We start from the raw sequence: 26,625 nt of genomic DNA on the forward strand, positions 1-26,625 counted from the left end.
CTTTCTTATAAGCAACTTTTCTTTAAGATGTACTTAACTGAGGCTTTTAACAGTTTGTGTGACTCAAGTTTTTTGGCTTTCTTGTAACTAAGCCAGAATATTAAGAATGAAAGTATTTCAAGCCTTCTCTTTAGCCCCAAGTGCTGCAGTGTCTGGTCCATAGCCGCCTTCAGCTGCTTTACCTGTTCCTCCTAACGGCAGCACATTTTGAAGGCAATACTTTGCATAATTTACTAATGTTTTCTTCAACCCTGAATTTCCTTACTGGTTCTGCTTTATGTCTGAATCTTAGCATTATTTTAATCTGCTACTGACAGAATGGCCTGAATTTTCTGCCTTTTCTGGGCTGATTCAGAATACCAAGGGGGCACCAGAGTGGGTGTATCTAACATAAAATATTAGTTGAAAATATTCGTATAAGTAGTATTATATATAAGATTAGTATAAAATGTTAGCATATGTTATTTTTTATATATCCACAGACACTATATAAAAGCTGAAGGAGCAAAATAAAACCCAGGAAATGTATGAGAAAGTCATTAATGATCTTATCTATGTAATAACAATAGCAAGGAGATGAGTTACATTGGATGCTTAACGAAATCATCAATCCAGCCAATACTGAATTCATAAAAAACTGGATTTTTAAAATACAGTTCTCACTGTCACAGTTAAAAAAGTATCTAAATAGCTTATTTGAGAACCCATAGTTCCATCCTCTGTGTTTGGTTCCTAGTTCCCATTACTACGCCCCTGTTGAGTTACTTACACCTGTCCCAAGTGGATACAATACACTTTCAAGTCAAAAGGTACAGCCACACGTCTTGACAATGGGACAAGGAAGTTGGGAATCAGGCTTGCTATCTGTAAAGTGCCATTTTTAATACCGTAAAACCCTCTCTAAACTGAATATTGGTAAAAACAGGCAAACATCTAAACTCACTTAAAATCTCTTCTCCTGCTCTTTGACTAAGAAAACCACAACTGATTTACAAATTATAAATAAAATTCACCCATGCAAACAACTTGGCACTGAGTCTCTTCCACGTGTAATTGAAACCAGCTAAGGAATCGTGTGTCTAAAAAGGGGGGATGTCAAAGAGTAAACACAAACTTAAATATAGCAATATGAATTCAGCAGTTATATGTGTAGAATACTTGTCTTTGTATTCACTCACCAATACAGTACAAAGCGTACATGAAATTGATTTTGTTTTCTTTCTTTTTTACTTTCATTTTAGCTAAATTCCATGCCGGAAGTTACATGGTGCGCTAAAGCACTGGTCTTTTGTATTTGGAGGTCTAGGTTCAAATCCACTCGATTAATTTGTCCCCTCGATGTGGTCATTTGCACGTCTCCAAATCACCGTGTAACTTAACTTAGTTATAGCTTGTGCTTGAGGGGCTAAAAATAACATGTGTCTTTCACTCCTGGACTGAGGTGCATTGCTAAGTTTGAAGTACTCTCCAAAAAGTGTCTTGAATCATGAATCAATCACACATATATATATATACATACAGATATATATATATATATATATATATAACCTGAGAAACCCATGGAAAAAATAAAAAAAAGGTCAGACTGAAGGGCTGCCTGGCTTGTGCCACAAGCATTGTTTAATGGTCATTTTTACAGTAGGGAAACCTGCCGTTACAGATCTCAACGTATCAAGGTCACTAGCCAGAAGCTTAAGGAAATAGGATAAAATGACCCAGGTGTGAACATTTAAATACGTGCATACACATACATGTATATAAAAGAATGCACTGGAAGAAAAATACCAGTGTTTCAGTACATATGCCCATGTAATTCTGCACACTAAACAAAGCATCATGAAAATTGCAAAAAAATTGCAAATATGCTCCTGCAGAATGAAAGTGAGTGAAGGGAAGGGTTTCTTAGATTAATGCGTGAACAGCTGCATCCCCAGTTCAGTCTCCTGGCTGGTATGAATAATGGATGGGCTAAGAGGCAAAATGCACAATAATGATCTTTTATTAATGAAATGAATATATATCTATATTTGGTGGCCAGCAGTAAATTAAGACAAGTGAAAAGAAAAACAGTCACTGCTTGCATTCATAAAATGCAGTTACTTCAATCCAATAATTACTGACCTGACAGAAAAAATCACCCCACAGCTAAAATAAGGTGCTTCCCACTGCAAATCCAACATATATATCAAAGCAGTTGTAGTTTTTGAATGGCTGTTCAGAAACACAGAGTTCAATGTTTTCCAAGAAAAAAGAATTTGCATGGCTCAGGAGTCCTGCAACATCAAGACACAGAAATCAGGAAGAAGACACTCCCTGTGGCAAAATCCTGAGAAAATGCTAGCTGCACCTTAGTATATAGATGACAGAAACAATGATTTTAAAATAATGCTCCATTACTTCAAATTAAATGCATTTCCAAAAATGGTTTGTTAACCATTTGGTACCGGGTGTCAGGATTACTAAATGTTGATGCAAAATACATTAGTGCTTAATGAAGTGCTTCAGACCCATCAGCACCGAACTATTAGAGGCAATCCACTTATCTGCTGCTGGATAAGAAGCTCTACATTTCCTCATATGGATTGTAAGAGGACAGCCGCATACCTTAAATAAGAATGCTATCCTTACATTTTAGTTGCCATTACTATCATATAGTGCTCAAAGTTCTCACTCTCTCACCTCGAGCCAGGAAAAAAAAAATGTCAAAATGTGATAATGAAAATCTGGGATTTGCAGCCCTGTGAAGCATAAGTGCACTTCAGATCCTCTTATTATTTATTGAAAGAGTAGCTTAAAGTAGAAATGCCCTAGAAATCCATAGTGGCCTGGTTCATGCACCGGCGAACCACCCATCTGAATAGTAGATGAAATAATAAATCTATTAAACGTAGGCAATGCGTATAAGAGGCCTTTATTACAAAACCAGTAATAATAATGAAAAAGCTGATTTTTGGAATATGCCCACATGCACAAAAGGGTACAGTAGGTGAAAATTGCACTTAGAAAACACGTGCAGTCATTAATCAAATGTATCTTACCATCTCCCCTACGTTCTAAAGCATTAATCTATCGTATTTTGAAATTCTTTAGAGGTAAAAAATAACCGTGACCTCATTAAATGAAAAGTAGCACTTGTGCAGAATGCAGAGTGGCCATACCAGCCGTACCAGCCATACCAGCCATACCGTCATCGTAACATTGGGCACAATAAGCCTGGTCTTGCAAGTTCTGTAGGGCTTGTGAGTGCTGTCTGTGGCCAGAACTGACCCATTTTGTGGTTCTGACATGTGAATCAGTAAACATTAGAATATGACCTGTGTATTTTTGCTTTCAGTAGATAAATACTCCCTTCTTTAGCTCTCCGTGACTTTATACATTTTTATTCGATGAGCTCTTTGGGTGAGAAAGGCTCTGAATGTCTCTCAGCCCAGGAGAGTAACCACAATAATGCCCCTGAGTCTACAAACATGCCTTTATAAAGACCGATTAGATCAAATTCAATGGAGACTGGGGATAAAAATGTAAAGAAAAACATAGTCTCGAAATATCTCAGGAAGTTTCTGAAGGATTAGGAAGCCAGAAATATTTGGTCCTAGAAACTACTGCATAGGGTGCTGGATTAGGTGGCATCATCAGGGTTTTTTGCTTAACATTTTCGATTAACGAGGCAGGAAGTGCCTTAAATGTATATTTAAACATATATTTAAACAAAAACACCCAAGGCTTCCCCAAAAATAGTAGAAAAGTAGTATCTTGGGATTTACTTTTCAAAGACATCTTTAAAATGATGTCCTGATACTTAATTATCTAGCTAGTTTAGCAATTTCATAATTTTGTCCTTTAAAAAAGGCAATGCCCTAGGCTAAATGTCAAAAAGAATCTTTTATTCAAGAGTATTCACTTCTGTGTAGCTTATCTAATTTTAAATATCTTCAGTTTTTACATATACATTTACCATTCTTATGTAGCAGATTTTAAAAATAAATTTTGAATTTAACACAAGTATTTTTATTTATTCGGCCAGAAATGTTTAACTTTCTCAGAGGAGAGTATCTGTTACCACAGGATGATGTGATGTGGTTTAAACTTTAAATAAATGCTTATTTCCTGTAAGCATAAAAAAATCTTTTAAATGGAAATCTGTATTTTATAGAATGGTAATATATGCCATTCTTTTCAATTTTCACACAGAATTACATACTGTATGCAGTATATTCACTGTGTGTAAAAGATCTAGGTATTCTTCTGTTTCACATTAAAAAATAATCAAAACCTGAATTGGTTCAAGGCTAAGAAACGTAGAAGGCGTTGAAAATACTAATTAGAGCTCTCAGCCGAAAGATTAGCAGTAAACAAAGAAATTCTCAGCAGATGAGAAGTGTTGGATTTTGTAGCAATCATTATTTAAACTACAGGGATAAACTTATGAAAGTTAATTATTTTACCCCTTTAAGGTAGTGCTATGTAGGTTCTAGACACGAAAATAATAGTTCAGCAATTTAGCCTAACTAAATCCATTTGCTATAGTAGCTCTGTACTCTTGTCCATCTTTCTGTCTCGATTACATCATTATTGAATGCTGATTGCATTATTTTAGAGCAGGGATTGCTATAATGCTATTCTGCACTAGTATGATGGATTTAGTTTTCATTTGGTTCTCAAAAATATGTTGGCTATAAATACATCTCTTCTCTCCTATGAGGCTCACACTATAACTGGTAAATTTTCTAGAGAAATCAGTCATGTATATCTCAAGAGAAAACAGTAAATCCTTTGAAGCAGAATAACCTTTTGGCTGCATTCTTTTAAATAGAGATTTTCATACTAGGGGCAAATTTTACAAGCCTCAGCAGTTAAACCTGTTCAGTTCTCAAAGTTATCTTTGCCTCTGGTGCCATGATCAGATATTTGTTTGCATTTTGTATGTCATCTTACTAGCTACCTGCCTTTTCCCGTTTTGGTTTTTTTTTCCAAAAAAGTCATGGGCCATGTTTTAAGAAGGCAGCCCTGCTTCAGAAGGCAGTTAACTATGTGTCAAAGTGCTCTTGCTGAACCAAGGCCATCCTGTTGAACTTGTAATTTTACAGTGATTCCAGGGACTGCAGTCTAATAGCCCGTAATCAAGAAAACAGCAAAACGCAGTCCTGTGCTTGAAATCATTGTCCAGAGTTGGGCTGCCCTTACCTGGGTTGCAGTTTCCCCTTATAAATGTGCCAGACAAAGCAGAAGAAAGGATATGGCTCGAAGTCACAGCCATTTTATTAAGACTTGCATTCTCAATAGTGGCAGAAACCGATCAAAATATAAAGCCCATCAAGTAAATGTTCTTCTTCCCCATTTCTAGATACTCTAGATAGACTAGATAAAGTTAGTGGAGTATTTAATTTGATTCGATAGACCTTGGTTAACAGGAGGAGACAGGGTGGTCAGGCTAAACGGGTCTTTCCGTCAGAACTCTTCAGCATTCTCCCTAAGAACATCCATAGAGCAGCATGAGGAGGTGTCAAAAGAGCTGGGCTAGCTCCCTTCGGTGTTTGTTTTTCTCTCTTGTCCGACAACTTCATCCACAATCCATCTTTGTTAGCCGATTGCACTGACTTGAACATGGGTGAGTGTGTATCAGCCTTCATTAGGTCAAATCAAAGACAAGCATACGTCTCTGCCTTGCCTGTAGAAACAGATTTATACTTTGAGAAGGGTGGGGGGAAGGTCAGTTGGTATTTGGCTTGAAATTTGAATCTATTAAAGGATGAAATTAATAGCATCCAGAAGTAGAACATATGGCATCCATATATATGGTACTGTATCTGCTTGATGATGTCACACTACCTCTTACGGTTTGGGAAATGCACTTTTTAAAGCATTTAGCTATGTTGTGGGCTAAACCTTTCAGACCTGACTGAGACAGAACAGGTTTAATTTGGTCTGAACATTTATTAACCCTGGTATTTGCAGGCCACATAAAAACTGGTGGTTTTCATTAGCTTTGCATTTCACACACAGCCTAATTTCATTTATTCTTATTTTATGCCCCTGCCAGACCACCGCTCTTGATAAGGAGAGGCAGGTTTTCCGACGAAGACGCAACCAGGATGTGAGGGGACGTTATAAGGCACAGCAAGCTCCACCTGAACTCAACTCCGAATCGGAAGACTATTCACCAAGTTCATCCGAGACTGTTCGCTCACCTAACTCACCCTTTTAATAAAACACTTTTACTCAAAAGTCTTGGCTTTAACCCTTTGAGACCCTGAAAATCCTTCAGACCTGTGTGAGGTGATTACAGCCGATCTATCCAGCAGTAAACGCTGGGATGGTGGAACACAAAAGGGTGCTCACAGAATCTTTGTAAGAATCATTTCCTAATTGATTGAAATACTTGTTCTCTGTTTAGATTGCAACTTGCTGCTAATATGATCCTCAAAGGGTTAAGGCTATTTTGCTTTTTTATTTAAAGATAGAAGCAGTGAATGTTTTCATCAGTGAAGCTAGGAACTGCAGTATGTAATTTTAGCACATGTTAACCCTCTGAGTAAACGATCAACTTAAATTTTGACAACCCACATTAGGGCTTTATTCTGGCTTTTTTGCTTTTATACGCACATATCTTTTATAGTACCCTAAAGTTCCTTGCCTGTTTCTGGCCAAAACAATATCAAACGCACTGTTGCTTAGGAGTTACAAATATAGGCTTTAAAAATGAAAATAAAATTAAACAAGCACTATCTTCTACAGCAGCTCGTTCTAAACCTGCATCATACTTCCACAGGGAATGACTGTTGTTGGAGGATATTATGCAGGCTAAATGGGAAATTCAGTTTAGGGCAACCTCATAGTTTACAGAAGATGACATGAGGATGGCCACAAAAGGTTGCTTCCGTATCGTTTGCTGCTAATGACAATGCAGAGTCTTGGGAAATGGCTTGAGGACACGTTCTGTCATGTAATGGTATGTAATGATCTAGTTGAGAAGTTCCTGGTTCCTTTGCCTCACATTCAGAAATGTACAGGCATCCTCTCAGCATGACCTGATTATTCTGGGAGAGTCACTTTTAAGGATTAACATTGATGAGAATTACCCTTAAAATAGCTAGAGTACTTCTAAATCGGGGAAAATACAAATCATTTAATGCATATGTAAAGCCTAAAGTGAATTAGCGAAAGTTTTGTCATAGAATGGAGAAACTAAAAATGATTCACCAGTTCTATTTGTAATATTTAATAAAATGGGCATTTACACAGAGTATACAGATTTTTGGTTTGTTAAAACCTCAACACAGCATTATAGCATTTTATTTAACCATTATCCTAAAGTTGGCTTCCACAGAAATGCTACGCTTTGTAGACTTTTGCTTCAGATGTGATAATTTGAAAGAAAAATTATTATAAAATCACTTGGAATTTCACTTGAATGAAAAAGGCAACTTCCAAAATCCTATTCTAAAATAAAAACCAACATTATGAAATTTATACTTTCTCTTATTGCTCATATAAAATGGATGTTTTCTCCTCTAAAGTTAAAATTTTCTCACAGTGTTTTTAAAAAGTCACGTAAGTGTGGTTTCCTCTCTCCCCTTGCCCTTTTTCTCTCTTTCTTTCTCCCTTTTTCTTTCATATCATACAGCTAGAAATATTAATATGCTGCCCAAAAAGATACACAGACTTTTCTGACCTTCCTGAGAAGTATAAATAATTTTTGGAGGAACAGGGCAAGTTGCCCACGGTGCCATTTCCATTCTGAGCTGTGTTTGCTCCTGGAGCGCCCTTACGAGCAGTTGTGGCAGCGAATGGGCAGCTGCAGCTTGTGGGAGCTAGGGTAATGCTCTTTTGCATTTCTAGTTGGAAGTATCAGTTGAACCGTATTTCAAGAAACATTGAAATTGTTTTCTCCATCCTTTAAAATGCATCTTTCATTGTCTCAGTCATGAAAATTTATAGTTCTGAAGATTTCAAATACAGGAATTTCATCTTGTGGGTCTTCACACAAGTGATACAAGTATTTCATACAGAATGCAGTTAAATTCACCCAATGTTAATAATCTAGAAGTGAGATATTTAGTCGAAACTGGATCTCCAGACTTCCTTGGTAATACAGAGAGATAAGCATTTCCAGGTTTGATTCATCTCACCTGTCACGGGCACGCATTTTAGGCAGGACTCAGGCTTTGATTCCCCTATTGCTCTCACTCCCTTGACTGTAGAAGGAACTGCTGGTGGAAGCTTACATCAGACACCAGACTTGAGATCATGAGTTTAGTAGAATGAATCTCGCCCTAAGCCATCAGGAGACTCTGATCTCTGAATATATGTCCATGGGCAGAAGGCCTGTGCACAGCCTCAGTTGCTCTGGAACCTGAGTGACCCAAGTGAAGCAAATAGGTGTCTTGTTGGAGAACTGCACAGGGGCAAGAGATTAAAGGATAAAGGAACTGCCAGACAAAGTTCTCAGATTTTAAGGTTTCAGAAAGAGCTACGACTGTGGCAGATCCTTGGCCATGCCCATGCAACCTAGAGTCACTGCGGAGAGCAGACCCTTGGTAGATAGGGCACAGCCACCACCATTGTCATGTTAAAGGCTGTAGTTTGATAACATTTGCATAGGACATGGATTATTTTTCCATGGGACCAAACCCTCAGCCAAGGTAAACCTCCCCCTTGCCACTTACCTACATCAATTTACAGTAGATCAGGATCAGGCACATGTTTCTTCCAGCATTGTTCTTCCCACATCATATCACAGCCTTCCCTTTAGAAGAGATACAACTCAACCATGTAAATGCAAGACATACATTTGTAATAAAAAAGTGTCCATTAATACCACATGCTCCTTGACTGTTGGGAAAATTTGGCAGTCTTAAAGCAACGGCTGATGTTCATTCTTCTTAATTAGAGAGGGAAGTCGGGAGAAAAAAATAAATATAAAAATATGCTTCACCTTACGCATGAGAAATACTATTCAAAAACCCATCTGGGATTTTCCTATCACTTTTGCTTTGCTTTGGAATACAGGGTTATCATTAAAATAAGATGTTTGGCTCCTTCATCTTACACCATCTTGTACTACTTAAAATGTATGTAAAAATAATCCTAGATCCTGAAATCCCTACTCATCCTCAACGTCTTGTATGTTTCTGATCTTTGGTTCGTGTTTTATGAACATAACTATAAAAATATTTATTTTAAGTTATTTTTAGATCTGTGAGAGATTGGGTTTCAGATTGCTGATAGCATCTTTTTAGGCTTCAAGGAAAGGTATCTGAATATTTAAACTGTTTTAAAAGTGGTTTCCATGATGGTTTTAAATATATCCATATATATTTTTAAATATAACCATATATATGTATATATATGTATGGTTTCATGGAAATAATAATGGTTCAGGCTTGTTTGGCAACGACTGCCCCTTTTCTTGTCTAACCTCTGAATTGCTGGAGTGAGTGAAGACAGAATACGTGGCCCTAAAAATACTTGAAACACCAGTGAAAAAAAGAAATCAAAGATAACAGGCTATTTCTAATGTGATAATCTGGGAGAGTGCATAGCACCCTGTGGTCATTTTACTGTAATACATACCAGTCCTCCTGACTTCTTTCTTCATTTCCCTTTTGAATCATTGCATCGTATTGGTGCTAAATGTGACAACAATTTTTTTTTTAATGCTTATTACATACACAAGGCCAACTTCCTCCCACCAAGCCTAGGTAGTTAGCTGAGACGGATGGCAGTCGTGGTAGGCAGCGTCTATCACCAAGGAGATGGAGAGAAGCGCTTCAAAAGGGTGATTCAGGTCATCTAATACTGGTCTCTGGAGATGCCTGTTGGTCTGATCTTAGTATTAACAGAAGAGTAGAACAGGGTCACTTCCAGCTTAATTCCTCTCAATTAAATGTAAGTGGGGATAACGTGGACTCCAACCTAAGTGCAATATTCTAGTGAACTTACGTGCAGTAAGCAAACTTTGATGTGAAAATGTAGTACTGATAGGTGATAGCACAGGATTAGTTAAAGGGTACTGAGCTGGGCGGTGTCTCATCCAGATGTATCCATCTAAGAGTTAAGCAGCTCATCTGGGGCAATCACCTAAACTTCCCTGATAGTTGCTAGAGACTGGCTTCTCTAGTGGGTAATTAAAATTCTAGGATGGATGAATTGCTCACTAGATGAGGTGCCTAGCCCAAATATATTTAGAACATGATTTATTAAGTCATGACATATAAATTAATGTTTCTGTAAGTTACAATTTTCATAGCATTAATGTACAAAAAATCCAGAATACTATGGTTCTACTCAGAGGGTTAACAGAAAAGCACTAGGCATGCTGATTACATTGGTGTATCCAAACTGCTTTGCTTTTTTAGCCAGTGTTTGCCGATTTTTTCAGAAAATTCTTGAAAAATTTCAAGTTTGAAATAATTTAAGTGTTGTTGTTTAAGGAATTTCTATAACCAAATTAATCTTATTTTTAGCTTATCACAGGAATAATATGTATCATTGATGCAGTGTAAGTCTGTAGTTATCAATTTTATTAATTCCACAAGTGATTCCAGAAATCTCTCTTTTTTTTAAGTACTTACTATAGAGCTTACAATGGTGGCATAGGTGACTGAGACTGTCTTTCTTATTGGTAAACAAACAATATTGTAATTTCAAGAAAGTCCTAAGAATCAGCTTTTCAGTTTGGTAGTGTACTAGTTAGGGGAAAGCTATCTCATGACATGCATTGTGTAAATCATCTTTGTAGATGAAGATTGTTCATATTAATGAACATATTCTTTTTCCTTGACATTGTAGCAGAAACTGTTTACTTGTTAATGAACAACCAATACATTAATTTGCTTCAGACTGTTAGAGGGGAAAGTGAGATTCCAGTCATTGACAATGTTATTGCTTTACAGTAGCCCTCATCTAATTTAAATGTGGTGCATACTACAATAAGCAAAGCCAAACCTGTGAATAAACTCCTGAAAAAGCCTGGTGGGTCTTTATTCAGTTGGGTGCTCACATACAGTAGCGTGTCGCAGCAGGAAGGCTTTCAAGAATTGTTGAAATGAAAGCGATATATCTACAAATAAGAGCTAAATTGCAATCCTTTCCCTATGGGGCATATATGTTTAAAAAGAAAAAAGAAAAGAAAAGAAAAATTGGCTCAGAGGTTTGCAGTGCTACTATATTACCACGGGGCAAGTACATTAAATCATTGTTATTTGCTAGCCCGGGGTATATGTTAGAAAATGGCATCTTTTTTATTTAGTTTAGATTGTGGGCAGGGAGAGCTTTCCTAATATTATTGCAGTGCCTGCTAGTGCTGCCACGGTTAAGGCTGTGTTAGTATTTCCATTATAAACTCTTAGTCTCAAAGGTTTTTAATTTGATCGTAAAAATTTGCTTCAGGCAGAAACTTGGCATACCATTTTTCAGCTCAGAGTGATTCTTTTCCTAAAATATGAGGGAAATCAGCTTGACCTCTTCGACATTTATTTTCTAAGTGTACACAAACATTCACGCACACACAAACGGGAGCAGCTTCAACAAAGGCTGTTTTATGCAGCTCGTTTCAGACGCGTTACATTTTCAGGCGTATCTTGCAGGTCTTAACTACAAAGGTGACAGCTCAGAACTTTTGGGCATTTTGAAAACCAGGGAGAAAACTCAGAGAAAACTTGATCAAGAGTAAAAACATTCCACATGTGGGAGAGTTTTATTTCAACGTGACAAGCATTTAAAGTTTGCCCAGTAACGGGTGTGTATATAGGCCCTGCTGAGTGCTGGTGTAATTCCTAAACCCGGTAGTTTAAGTCATTCCGTGTCGCAAATGCTAAATGTGCATACGCTGAATTTCCCTGTAAGACCGGGAGAAGCAGCAGTTTCGTCTTGTATTTTAGAGTAGCACCATGGACAAAGCTGACGTTACACCAACCAAAAGGGTCCACGAAGAGAAGAATCAAAAGAACATGTTCTCTCTTAAGGGGAAAAAAATTGTCTGAATAAGACAGGGTTGAAAGCTCACACTGAATAAGAGAGGTATTAAAAGCAGTTTAAAAAGCATAAGTATGGTATCATTTGAAAACTATAAAAGTGCAAGGGAGCCACTCAAAGTAATGAATCCATGTGTGGAGCCAATCAGCTACTAATCTGGAGCAAATTTACAGCTACAAACAGGCATAATTAATATACAAATCAAACACACCCAGCGGCAGATGGAATTGAAATCCTAGTTCTTTTAGCAAACATAATGCAGACCTCTTCCTCATACATTCACTAAATGAGATCGTGTGTAGCTGTTTGAAGTAGTGTTACGTACAGGCTAGTGGGGAAATTAGGTGTTTAAAAATGACTCTAAATTAATTTTTTTTTAATACCAATTCTGTAGCATGCTTCTACCTTAATGGGTCCTTTTGGGAAATGACAGCTTTCAAAAAGTGATGTCTATGCATTTAATACTTGTCTGTATATATACTTGGATAGCCCATGCCAAACAGCTTCAGTAAGAATTGAGCTGCCGTATTGAGGCTTCATATTACCTGCAGTTTTCTGCCTCTGTGGCCAGAGGAAGGAACAAAACATCCGTGAAGTAAGGAGTTCATGGAATAACACACTTGTAATGGAGATGTCTTCCTAATCCTTCTTAGCCATTGGCTTGAGTCATGAACCACAGAGCTCAGTCATTTCCAAAAGTGTTCAGCCTACCTAAGTGGGTGGGGAGGGGACACTGCACAGAGTTGTGCAATTTCTTGGCATCCGCCTGCCTGGGTACCCAGCACCTACGGAACGGTCTAGCTGCACCGCCAGCGGTGCTGCGCGTTTTGTCAAGCCATGAGTAAAGATCACGTTGGGAAAATAACTGTTTATGCTAAATGACAGAGCTACAAAAAAGTATATAGGTAGAAATTAGCCATGACAAATTTAGACTGGCATTTGGAAGATGGTTTCTGACCAACTGATCAGATTTTAGAAGATTTTTTTTTCCAATAGAACCATTGGAGCCGAGAAACTCCAATTGATTTTCAGGTGGAACTTGATCTGTTGATGAGAAACTTTCTTCTTGAGGTGTTTCTGATATGCCCTAGTTTGCGTTTCCTATTGTAGGAAGATACTGGACTCAGAAACCCAGAGAATACCTTGTATTTCTATGTTCCTAACAGTTTTTAAAGCTAGTGATGAGAGTTATTAATCTAATTTTAAGTGTCTGGAGGAAAAAGCAGTGATGAAAAAGAAGCCTAGCTTACTTGTCTAGAGTTACTCTCAAGAACAGCTGACATTACTACTACAACTCTTACTGCTACTACTACTACTACCACCACCACTGTCATTCAGAGGTAATTACTTTTTTTACCTACACATCTCCATTAGGTGCCTGGAATGCTTCAACCTCTACTACTAAGACCCGAAGGGTCTTATATGAATAACAGCACCTATAAATTTATTTTCTTTTCAATCAGAATGCCCACAGCTATTGAAGCTGGGGTCCATAATATGGTGAGTTTGAGAATTGGTAAGAGAGAAATTGGTAAATTGAGAGACAGGATTATTTGCAAGGGATAAATGCAATGGATCGTATGTCCAAGGGAATTCCTGGTGCTGTATCTTGCAAAGGAGAGTGATAGATTTTTTTTATCATCTTCAGCAAATCCAAGCACGTAGGAAAGGCAAATAAGCCTTTAAGATATGAACTTCTGACATTGGCATTCATCATGAATCTTAACTAGGTGTAGTCTTTGTGAAATTACTTCAGTGTAATAGGGAGTTAAAATTGAAGGTGGGTAACGTCAGATCTTGGCAACTTTTGCCATTGATAGTTAAGAGGTAGGAGGAATCAAATTGACTGACTGATGCTAAAACCAGAAGTAGTTTAGGAGAGGCATTTCCAGAGAGAGCTGATGTGAAAAAAGGGAGGAGGAGGGCTCTTGAGTAATTCCCAGAGGCCAATTTATCACTTGCCATTTGTGCTGATCTTCAGTGTCTTATCTGAGGGGAAAAAAATGACTCAAACTGGTCCAAGGTTAAAGACATATCTGCTATAACTTATTTTTTATTTTATTAAGGTATTAATAATAACCTTTTATATTCTGCCTGAAAGAATATTGTTAAAGGATTAGTTGAGTGTGAAATTAAATAGCACTTTTCTCATGCATGCTAAAAAGCTATCTAAGGAAGTGGTGGCCTTTAAACAAGTTTCTAATTATTTCAATTTAGAAAAATTTTCATTTATTTTGAAAAGTAAGAAACTTAGGAATTGCTGTGTGGTTTGAATAGCATAGATGAATCTTTAATTTTCAAGGTACTAATTAAATAATTTCTAAATGATACACATTGCTGCAAAAATCAGGAGGGAAGCCAAATGACATTTTTCAAATCCTGCCATTTATGCTAATTAATGTAAATGAACAGGAATGAGATCTGATATTATCACCTTAACTTATGAGCTAAGTTTTTAAGTTGTTGCTTAATTTTATGTAAAATATTTGCTCTAAAATGGTAATAGAAGAGTAGAAAAGGACAAATCATTTAACACTTCAGCTCTAGTCTCAACTTCTAACGAGCTCATGTTTCTTGAGCAGAGAAGCATTACAATATATTTCAATTCAGTCATCACAAGCAAGCCACTAAGGAGTTACATCCAGCTGCATTCCTGAGAAGCTGTGCACAGGCTTTAAAAATTAGTCATGCAGCCACATCCTAGTTTTCCCACATAAACTTCTGCACCAAAGTGAGTCTTGATGAGCATGATTATAAAAAAAAGAAGCAACTATTCAAAAAATTTGCACTTCATGTGTTAATTTCCCAGCACAGGAGGTGAGTTTGGATAAGCATATGGAAATCAAATATAGTTGTGGACTGACAGCCTTTGTATCTGGTGCCCTTCAACACTATACATACCAACTCTCATGAGAAATGTGAATACTGTTTTACAGTGGAGGCCTGCTAAATCCCACTAATGACTGGAAGTTTCATTGTAAATGGCTGGATTTTGGGAATTAGCAGGTGAATGAAGAAATACAATAGAAGACCAGAGGATAATGCATTGCATAGTGTACTTTTTCATTTGTTCTGACAATTGATTTAGTTTTAATTTCATACTTCATACATTATCAGCAAGTGTGCTGGAGTGTAAAAGCTACAAATAAGGAGTCTGAGTAATATGAGATCCCACCAGGGCTCTCTGATTATTTTTGCTGAAAGGCAGAAAAAGTGCTATTTTATCTATGTTGATAAAAGCATGTATTTTATCCCACTCTCATTTAAAAGTTAATAGTTGCTATTTAACAGCTGGTTCATGGAACGATTCTTGATGCAGGAGATAGATAGCTGCAAAACTGAAGACCAGTATTCCGTCTTTCTAGAAGATGAATTTTTATGTTCACAGAGATTATAAACTGACAAAAGGGTTACAGGCATGTCGTACTTTCCCTTTTGGACTTTGTCTTTCCAAAGATTGTGTCCTCCATCTTACTGGCAGCACAAGTTTTTGGCATCCTGAAATGAAGGCTAGTGATTCCTGAACACCAATAAACCTTTGTGAACCTTCACTGTCTTCAAAAAAACCAGCCCCCTTCTTCTCTGCCCCCTTCCACACACCTCCAGCCCCTCCAGGCCACTCATTTCTTTCTCCTTCCTACACTCCCCTTCTCTCGTGCAGTGCAAATGTTGTACATCTGTGTGGTAAAACAGATCAGGGAAACTGCTCCAGGGGAATAAAAGAGTTCTAACCTGCATTAATCATCTGGTTCTGTTCATTGCTCCGATATGCCAGCATGCAAGGAAAAAGGATATGAAAAAGTGACTGCTGCAGTGGGAAGATGGGACTACTTTCAACAGCAGCCTTGGCTTAAAGTGTAAATGAGAGTAAGCGGTAAGGTTCAAAAATTGTGTATTGTGTCTGTTGGGATCAAGTTCTACACTCTTGTTCTTTATACCTGGATCTTTCAAGGCATTTTTATTTTGAATAAACTGAAAGAGTGGGGTGATGTGAAAAAAAATTACAGTAACAAAAGAAGACAGACTTGGAGGAAGTTGGGACACGATGATTTATATTTAAATGTTACATAACGCTCAGTAAAACTGGAACTACGTGGAGAGGAGGCACCATGTGTTGCCTTCAGCTGGCCTACACGCTTTAGTTTTTCCAATGCTTTCTAAAGGACAACGATGGAAGACACACACAGACTCCACCTTGCAGTCACTTGCCCCCAGGTGATAAACGACACATAGCTCTCTTAGTGGTTGCCACTTAACCTTCGAGACAGGCAAAGGCAGTTGCTGGAAACCTTAAGCCTAGATGCTGCCCCAGTCGTAGCTTTTTTGCTCTGCCCCAGAGCTGCGCTGGCCAGGCGATGTTTTCCACTTGCCGTGGTGTAGGTGGGAAGCTAAACCCTGGCACGCTGCGTGCCAGCAGGCAGGCTTTGCACGGCTGGTCTCTGCCAGAAAACGCCGGCAGCCATGAGGCTCCTCTGCACTGTACGGTCATCAGCAACTTCCGACAAGGTAAAAATTGATGATGCCTTAAATACCATTTAGTCCGGCTAAATGAAGGCCAGTGAAATCCTCTTTCGAAAGATACTTGAATCAATGATAATCACGAAAGACACACTTCTGCAAAGGGGCTGAAAAATGCAGCTATTGGGGTGCTGGTTAGTTGCCTCTGGGCTGGCTGTGAGCACGTGCCAGGCGCCAGGCAGCCAAGGGGGCCCTGTAGGCCGCTTGCAAGTCAGCAGTAAATGGTGATACCCAAGTCTTCCCTGGAAAGCAGACGGATTTGGGGGTTGGGTTTTGTTTTTCTAAACAGGAAACTTGTTCAAAACTCAAACTTGCCTCCTGTTATTTATTCTGTTACGTTCAGGGAAATGGGACTTTGGGAACATTAAAAAAAAAAAAAAAAAGAAAGATTAACAACATTACATCAAAGAACTATCCAAATCTTACTGTGTTTCTCCTCTTTGGGCATCAGGCAGATAAGGAAGATGGGATCTAGATTATGTCCAGCTGCTCATTCTGAAGTACAGACATATTGCACTCCAGGCAGAGAAATCACCTGAAAGGAAACCTTGGTAATTCACTATTTATTTCCTTTCATGTAACATGGAGCTTGGTATTGTTACTTTATGTGCAATTGCCGCATAGTCAAATCTATGGTACCGCAATGTTCCAGGATATCCCCCAAACTGATATCTTTTTATACGAGCTCTAGGTAGGAGAAACAAAATACACAGGTAGCAAATTTAATGAATGATGTTACAATTAGGAAATTAAACTTTTAGCACTGAGAGAGTTGCCTGTAATCAGAGGTTGCTGGATTTTTGATCAAAACCATGGATTTGCATGTATTTGTTTGAGTAGATACTGAACTTTGAAACATAGCAAGTTCAGTTATGCAATGTAGTAAAAAAAAGACATCTCTGGTCCAAGGCTTCTCAAATCACCTGCATAGAGAGAAATCAATTTATTCTTTGCTGTTAGATCCCTGAAAAGATAAATCCACTGACCCTGAAAATAGATATCTTTTTATTCTTGGCCACATCCATAATCCTCCTTTCTTAATAGCTGAAAAGAAAGTCATAATTAATACGCCACTAGAGAGTTTTCATTATTTCTTCAGAATTACCTCTTAATTTACTAGATTAGCCTGATTAAGTAATGAATTTGTCAGTTCCAGTTTTTCCTTAAGAATATGAAATATCTCATTTTTGACCAGGCGACGCTGAATTAAACTGCAACCGAGGAAGACATTTTGGCCTAGATTTCTTTTGTTAAAAATTCTTTAAAACCCTTTTCTTAATGCACACCTAATTACTGAAGGCTGCAGAGCCCCACGGGCCCTCTCTACCTGCAGACTTTGCAGCCGCAAAGCTGGAAGCGAAGCACAGCAGCCCGGCAAGCTGGTCCCCCTGCGCTGAGAGCCATGACACACGGGGAGGAAGGCTGTTGTAACCGCAGTCCTGCTGCTATGGCACAGCAATTTGGTCGTTTACTGAAATGCTGGGTTGAAGTGCCACTAAAGATGTGCAATCACTCTCCTGCAGAAGCTGTCTGTTCCATTGGCTGGAGGAGGAGAAAATCCTGATTTTTTTTTTTCCCCATATAGTTCCAATTTTCTGAGCATCAGTGAAGAACACCATCCTTCCTTCACCAGTGTGTAGCAGAAAAGTTTAGTGTTGTTTCTACGTTCATTTTCTGAGAACTGTGGACTTTTCCCCTTGGTGTTTTTCTTGTTGCTAAGAAAACACCTGTGGGTAATTGATTTTAAAATTTTCTTCTAATTGTGAGTCCGTAACGGATCAGAAAGTGTCATCCTCTTCTCTTTATATGTCAGGAGAAACTGGTCCTCCTTCCCTGCAGTCTTTCCCATTTCACCCAAGTGGATCATTTAAGTAGCTAACTCACTGACCGCATGTATTAATGTGCTCAGTAGCCTAATTTGTGTAAAATATGCAGTGCTTGCCATTAAAATGTCAACCTTTACCCCTTATAGCAGCTATACTTGGAAGGGAGACTTGTAGGTTCCTGCCTGCGACTCGAGGTTGATGGTACCATAATTGCCATAGATGGAAATTTTCTGGGGCTGTTGGAAAGGTTCAATGACCAGCTGTGTGCCTGTATGGGAATGCAGACTGGCAGAAATGCCTTGTTCTGCCCTGAGGCTGCTGGTAAAACCCTGAGAGAGGCTGAGAACTTGGTTAGTCTTAGGAGCTGGAGTGGGATGGAGACTGGTATACATATATATATATATATATATATAAAAAAATGATAGATGGAGAAAGCCAAACCACAAATAACCATGTGGCACTGAAATTCCTAGAGACCAGCAGTTCACAAATCAAGAGAACATACCCAGTGAAGAGTGATGAGCTGAAAAGGAGAGCACAAAAACCTGACACGCCATGAACCAAGCAAAAGTTTCCAGACTGCAGGATTTCAGTGACTCACGGCCTAAAAGGTTTGGCAGTGCAGGAGCTGGCGAGAGACGGCTGGCTGCTCGGGCTGCAGAGCATTTCACGCTGCACAAGCGTGCAAATGATGTAGTGATGGCGAGGAGCAATGCTGTACGGGGAGGAGCGGGCAGCTGGCTCGCGCAGACCGTGCCAGCGTGGGGGCAGGAGCTGGCTGTCCCAGCTCCCCACTTGGAAGGACTAGACTTCATGTTTTCCACTGGATTCCCAAACCCATGGATTTTTCTTTTAGGCCAAATGAAGAGGTGACAGCTGCTTTTGTTCTAACCTCCTGTCTGCAGCTCTGATGTTATGTCTGCGCCACAGGGTTACGCTCTGCTCAGGGGAGGCTTCCCCACAGCTGGTATGGAGGAAGCCCTGAAACACATCAAACAGTGAAGATTTTTAGAAGTAAAGCTCTAAGCCTCCGGTGAGCCTGTGCAACTATCGGTGTCCAGAAACTTTTCAACTTGCCCAAATCACAGAGCAGCACGTGGCCTCTCTCTGACCCCAGCATCAGCTCAGTGGCCAATTTTGTGTCCTTGCAGCAGAGCACAGAGGTACTAGAGCTCTTCAAAGAAACAAAGGGAAAATGAACTGACAGTCTGAACAGCCAAGGCTTATGTGATGGCTAAGATCTGGTTTATTTGCTAATTTTTAGCTTGCGTGATGTGTTCTTTAGAGAGGCGCTGGTCCATGTGGCGGGGCAGCAGCCAGATCCTCCGGGAGCGGTGCAGGCTGCTCCGCTGAGCCCCGGAGCCCACAGAAATAGGGAAACTGCTGAAAACAGCGAGGAACAGACACAGCCCAAGCTCGAGGGTGATGGAAAGAGCATCTGGAGGAATAAAATGGGCTGGGCAGAGTTTGCTACAACCAAAAAGCCGTGGAGTTGGCTGAAGCCGGGGCTGAGAGAAAGGATCTGTCTGCAAGGACGCAATGAGCAGGGGGAGGTGCGTTAATAAATCCTTTTTATTTCTATTCTGTCCCGCATAATCACTCTGAGCTTAAAACAAGTTGGCTGGCCAAGCTTGTGTTTGAATATAGCCTGTCTGGGTGGTTCCAGGGCTCCTTCTGGGGCCGCTTCCTGAAAAGAGTACGTTTTGGTGGGGCCAGCTCAACACTGCACGGACTCGAGACAGTGGTGTTCGGGGAGACCTTGGCCCTCTTTAAAAGTTTGCTCATTTTCAAGCCCTTCTGCCCTGTCCCCTCTGCCATCCCAGTGGCCGGGTACCACTGCCCAGTTCAGGGAGAGGAGCAGGAGAGTGTTTCTTTGCTCTCCCATTTCTGAAATAAAAATGGAAATCAGATGAAGGCAAAGCTTTCAAGGCCCGTTCAGCCCAAGTACTTTCAGCTACAGCCAGCCTCCGGGCTGGGCAAAGCCCAAGGGGCAGAGGGGCGATGCACGCAGGCTACCGTGAGAAGAGGGTAAATTCAAAGCACTTTTCCAGAAAGTATTACAGCACCAGGCGACCTAATGAGGAAAAAGGTAGCAGAGATGAGTAATATAGAGAAAAAGTGAAACAAAATCATGAGACTTTGGAGGCAAACTGGCCACACATTTCAATGTGAATGCACAAAAGGTAGCAAGCCCCAAGCTGCCGGCTGTGCCACGTTCCCTCACCCAGCTGTTTCCCTGGGATGCCAGGGCTGTGCACTCCAGTGACGGGGGTTACGCTGTAAATGAGATAATGGAAATGTGGGCTAGTCAGAAAATGGAATGGGATAGCCAGAAATCAAGTGTCAAACTCTTACTTTACTACTTACTTGAAGTCCAAATGTGGAAGAAAAATCTCCCATAGGACTTTCATTCAGTCCCACGTGTGCTGCCTTTCATGTGTGTCTTAAATTACACTCAAATGAGGCTCCTGTGCCCACAGAGCTGTCAAGGTACCACCGCTTGCCTGCGTCTGTGGAGAAAAATTCGTTAGTTTGGGTGCCAGAATACCATTAGTTAAAATCTTACCTCTTTTCCTCTCTTTCCCCTGTCATCAGCCCGCTCCTCGCCCACTCCTCCCTTCACAATTTCTCAGTCTGTTGGCTGATTTCAACCAATTTGGAGAGAAGAGGCAGAATTCTCAAAAATAATTAAGGACATACAGGTATTGTGAAAATCAGCAGCTCAGTAGCTGAGAGAAGCCTAAATTAGCTGTCGGCCCTTGCGCCAGAGAAAGGCGGATGGGAGCTGGCAGTGCTCCTGCCCGAAGGAGCAGCTTGGTGGTCGTATCTGGCTGCCTTTCTGCAAGGGGTGCTGGGCTGCGGTGGCTGAAGGGACGGGTGGAGGGCTGGCTTGATGCTGCTTTGAGCAGCGGGCAGTACGATGGACCTTCAGGAGGCAGCTCTTGCAGCTTTGGTGTCACCTTTTCCCAATTGCAGCTGGAGAACTTGATCTCACTGCCCTGCAATATAGCTGAATGGCAGGAAAGCCCTGAGAGGAAGCAACAGCTCCCTCGTCTTCTTCCTCTCTTCCTCCTAACTCTGCTTCATCCCTCATTTTAAAGGGATGCTATTATCCTTCCTCTTTTTCTGCAAGAGAGAAAAGTACCCTTTTGCCATCCCTTTTTTTTTGTCTTGATGCACTGAAATTAGAGGTGAAAATGGTTGCTCCTAGGCTTCCTGTCCTAGGTTGAATTGTATCATTTTGATCTCTCCAACATAAAATGTGCTGTTCTGAAATTTTGTGACCTTGAATGTAGCTCTCATTAAAACAGACCTCTTCAATAGTGGAGTCTTGTGAATATTTTTGGAAAAAAACATTCCCTTGTTTCATAATTCTAATTTTCTTCTCAGAAGAAACATTGATTTTCCAGCTAGCTTTCCTTAGAAGCTATTATTCACCCCTTACCAAAAAACGAAAAAGATCATTGCGGGCGGGGGAGGGGAGGGGGAAGAACCCAAAACCCAACCCCTGAATATTTTACACATCTTTAACATTGTTCTTTAAAAAAAATGTCCACACAGGCTAACTACGCAAGTGGCACTGCCTTGCAAGCCTATGTGAACAGTTCCTTGGCTAATGCTCATCAATCTGAGGAAGGAAACCAGGTGACACACTGTGAAATGCTGACCCTGCTGCTTGTCCCCATGCCATATGGCAGCAGAAGCTGGCATTGTTCTTTGGCACTTAGACCAGAAAGCTCTTTTGCCCCAGCCCACCACTGTTTACAGAAATAGTGCTTCAGCCCTGACCATTAATGATGTGCGTGTGTCAGATGACAACGCTATAACCTGCAGTAACCTTGTAAACCCGGGGCACAGCAAAAACACTCCGAGGACAGACACATTGCAGCATTTAAATAAAAAATATTAAGTTTTATGTGGTTTAATTTACTGGAAATGAGTAAAAGGAATTCTGCTCTGGTTTTTATAAGAGAAATTTGGCTGGAAGGAATCACAGCTCTGTCTAGTCTGGGCCACTGGCTTTATCAGGGTGAACCCACCCCATATAGAAATGTTCAATGCTCTTTGGTTCCAGTGTTAAATTCTTTGATAATTGTATCTTGAACTATTTCCCTTGGCAGCCTGATCTTTAACCCAATAACCTTTTGAGTCGGGTTTTTTTTCCTGTCATCCAGTTTAAATATCTTCTTCCTTAAATTTAAGTTTATGTCTGTTTCCCTTGTCTCTGCTTTTGCTCTGAGCCCTCAGGTTTATAGGCTGAGTCATTCCTACTTGAGGTTTCTTCCCATTCTTTGCTTTGTTTGTTCTGCTAACTTAAGCAGCATGTTTCTCTTTTGTTCATGTACAAGAACTTAAAATTTAATAAACTCTTGTTATTCTCACCATTCATTTGCCCACTTCATAATCTATCTAACCTGCCGTGTAAATCAGTCCTTGTCCAGTGGCCGCAGTTGGTTTTATATGGAAAAACTGTATATGGGATGTGAATGATCCAGCTCTTCAAAAGCAAGTTCTTGAATATTAATGACTCTGCTTTTTTATCTCCAGGATGATAGACCGCCAATATCCACGTCTTTGAAATCCTTCCTGCCAGTAGGTTACCATCCACTTCAGCTTGGCATTAATCATGCTACTTTGATGACTTCTAGTTTAAATTTTTGTTTGTTTGTTTGTTTGCATAATGTTGCATTGAAAACAAGTGGATCTTTTCCCTCTGACCCCTCATTACTTTGTTTTTGATTACCCTTTTGGTCAGCTGGTGGATTAATTAGACAACAATTGTTCCCCTGACTTTCAGCAAATCCTCCTTTTTGGAAGTATGATCCAATAGATACAGAACACAGACTTGGGAACATTTAGGTCTGTTCAGAGTTGCATAACCTGGCAGGTCTTTTACCTTTGTGCCCTTTTTTTTCTACCTTCTGTAATGTGTGAACTGGTCTACATGCCTAATCTGAAGCGGTGGACAAAAGCTATTTTGGTCCTTAATCCACTCTAAGCAAAGGATTGTTTTCCCTCACTAATGTTCTTTAACAAAAATAGACCTGCAATCCCTGTCTTGTGATCTCCTGGTGTGTGACAGGTCAGAGCACCCACTTCCATCTCATAATTAAATGAGCATGTCAACAAAAATACGGCTTTGTTACAAGGGGAAGAAAAATAACTAAGTAGTTGAAGCATTCTGCTCAAAAGTAAACAAATAACCAATGAGACCAATTCTTCTTTCTTCTAAATCCACAAACACCTACAAAGCTCAGAATATGGAGATTCCTGTCCCCATTCTTATCTTCCTTTCTCAGATCCGTGCACAGTATGTGCCTCATCTTTCACATAGAGATTCAGAACCAGTCACCAAACCCATTGAACCCATTGCTGCCTCACTGTGATTGATGTCTGTCTTGTCTGGGCTCAGTCAAAAGATTAATAACGAATTATATACAGCCAGATTGCAACAAGCATGCAGGTTTCTAAGTACAAAATGATGGACAACGCAGGGTTCAATGAAAGATGGGTTCCTCACTGAGTCACACCAACAAGCTGCCAAAAGTAGGGGGCAAGAGGTTCAGACCCCATTTAGCCACAGCCCTTTACTCACCAGTTAAGAACAGCAGGTGACTCCTCATGTAGTACTCCTTAAAATATTAGTAAATTATTAATATAACGTTAATACGCTGTAATGGATCCAATAAATTACTAGTAAAACACAATAGCAGACTGGGGTTGCCATAACATTTCTGTGGTTGGGAAGCAGCCTTTATTCTGCTCATGAAGGTGAGCAGACCGTCTCCTACTTCAGGCACAAAAATAAGCTTTTAGGGGTGAAAGATGAAGCCAGTCTACCCTTTAGGAGGTTTCAAAGGGCCTGTTTGCTATAAAAACTGAGCTATCCATTCAAAAAAAAGGCATGGGCAGAGGCAGAAACTGACTGTCATCTCATCAGGAGACAAACAGCAAATCTGCTGAATAATGGAAATGAGGGAACTTTCTCATGTTACCTTAGTATAAGCAGATTAAGCATATTTTTGCTTTTATTTTTTCTGCCTACATCTTTTATAAACATTTGTGACTGTGTTGTCTGTTTTGAATATTATGAATAAATGCATGTTTGTGGTTTTGCTTAGCCTGAGGCGAGGGAAGTGCAGCTGGCTCGCGCCCGTGTTTCAGGTCACCCACCAGCAGCAGCGAGGGGTTCCTCTCCCTGGCCTGTGGCAGGGACAGCCCTGGCCCTTGACAGGCCATCCGTCTCTCCTGCACCTTGTCCGCTGCGTCCAAGGGATCCAACAGATCCGGCCCATCTAAACCACGTGGGGAGCTAACGCAGGGGTCAGGAAAGGCAGAAATACCTTCCAGCTCCCCTCCGGCAAGGCAGAGGCTCTCTGCTGTGCTGGAAGCTGTCAACACCATCCCTCTGGCCCAGGCGTCACTGTGGCAGAGAGCGTTGCACTGCGAAACGAGAGAATCAAGTTTTTTTCCACTGTGACAGTGAATTTATTAAATGGCTCAAAGCACAGCCATACTTTGATGCCAGCCTGCGAGGCAGTGTAGGTCGCCTGGCTAAGGGAGAGAAAAGACCCGCAGGAGGCAGGGCACCGGGAATAAACGCACGGTGCAGGCCTGCACCAAGCTGTGCTGCCTCACCGTGGGGAGGCCAGACTTCGGTGCAGGCTGAAGAAGCACTGACCGGTTGCAGATGCTGCTAAATAAGTTGACGCTCCGCAGATCTAACGAGGGGCCTCCGGCGGTAGAGGCACGTGGGGAGGCTCTGTGGCCTGGCCACAAGGCAGGGCTGCCTGCTCCGTGGGGCAGGGTCGCGGAGAAACACAGACTGGCAGCGAAGGAGGCATCACGTGTGTCTGCAATGGAGCCCGTCACTCCAGCCTGCATTTGTAGTCGATGCAGAGAAGCAGGCATGACTCTTCTCATCCTAAGGTCACATGAAATGTGTCAAATGAATCATTAGCTGTATGACTTGCTCAGATGCAGACATCTGTAAGGCTAGCATTACTTGGGAATAATCCTTTCCAATTTCTCTGCTTCGGTCCCCTATACTGTTTACCTCCTGAACTCCTCCATGATGCACCCATAACGTTTTCCTGCTGGCAGAATTCCTCCACGTTTCTTGGTGTCAGGCATTGTGGGCTCAGTGAACAATCATATGGAGCCTGTTCAAACCACCAATAGCTGAAAGCTTTATTTCAGGATTAAAATAATTTTGCACCCTCAGATGTGATATGTTACATGTACAAATAACTAACATCATTCAGTGATGGTGCTGATTATTTAGAAACTAACAGGATTTCCTAAGCATTCAGTCAGACAGTATTTTGAAAGCATGATGTGAGAAATTCTTATGTCTCAACCAAAGGTCTCCAGAACAAATATCGTTTCCCAAAGCTGTGGGTGCCCATTTGCTCAACTGCTTTCACTGTGCCTCGACTCTCTGTTTCACCTTTGCTAGTGCATTTTAGGAGACTAAAAAAACCCCAAAACTAAAAACCTAAACAAGAAGGTGCCTCAATTCTGGAATTTCGTTTGAGAGCTCCAGCAAGGAAGGGAGCATGCAGGAGCAGCTAGGACCTGCTGGCTGCCTCAGCCTGGAATGCATGTTGCAATGCAATGAGGCAGGGAGCTAATTGTGGGCACCTAAGTAGATCTGGTCCCTTAAATAAACGTAAATTGGGTCCTTCTAGAAAGAAATGCAGACTTTTTGGGAACAGACACAGAAATTGTTAAATGACAATATTTGAAAGACCCTTAGTCCATCTTATCTAAGTTATACTTTTGTGTAAAATGTATATTTTCCTGCCACAACCATTCAAGAGAAAGGGAATTTCTAGTATAATTTTCAGAGATCCACAAAGCCTACAGCTCCAGGGACACTGGGGCTGGAAAAGGCATTCTAAGGGGAGCACGGCACTGCACAAACATTGCCACGTCCACACTTTTCTCATCTGGGTCACGCATGGTGCTGGGGACCTCAGAGTCAACGCAAATACGTCTTTACAGTTACGGGGCAGAGAGCCACAATGGCTACAGCTCCAGGGAGAGTGGGGTTGGAAAAGGCATGCCAAGGGGAGAACAGGACTGCACCAAAATCTCTATCTTTCTAATCTAGGTGACCCATAGTGCTAGGGACCTCAGCCTCACCCCCAACCTGCCATTAAGGTTAGGGTTAGGGTTCAGAGAGCAACCAAGCCTACAGCTTCGGGGACAGTGGGGCTGGAAAAGGCATGCCAAGGGGAGCACGGCACTGCACCAACATTGGTGCCTCCACACATTTCTAGTCTGGGCCACCCATGCCACT

The 26,625-nt window shown here is 40.6% G+C and overlaps 1 protein-coding gene across 3 annotated transcripts in view; it reads left to right on the plus strand.

Annotated features, from left to right (window-relative positions):
• DCLK1 (doublecortin like kinase 1) overlaps positions 1 to 7,416 on the plus strand; it is a 249,300-nt gene extending 241,884 nt beyond the window's left edge. For 2 of the 3 annotated variants that reach the window (XM_075490767.1, XM_075490768.1), the window contains one exon: positions 6,041 to 7,416. In XM_075490767.1, the coding sequence (XP_075346882.1) occupies positions 6,041 to 6,098 (58 nt within the window). In that variant the 3' untranslated portion in view covers positions 6,099 to 7,416. The remainder of the gene's footprint in view (positions 1 to 6,040) is intronic. The other variant, XM_075490766.1, reaches the window with a different exon arrangement.
• Positions 7,417 to 26,625: the final 19,209 nt, after the last annotated feature.

The sequence above is a fragment of the Mycteria americana genome, chromosome 1 (assembly GCF_035582795.1).
Source record: "Mycteria americana isolate JAX WOST 10 ecotype Jacksonville Zoo and Gardens chromosome 1, USCA_MyAme_1.0, whole genome shotgun sequence".
NCBI lineage: Eukaryota > Metazoa > Chordata > Aves > Ciconiiformes > Ciconiidae > Mycteria > Mycteria americana.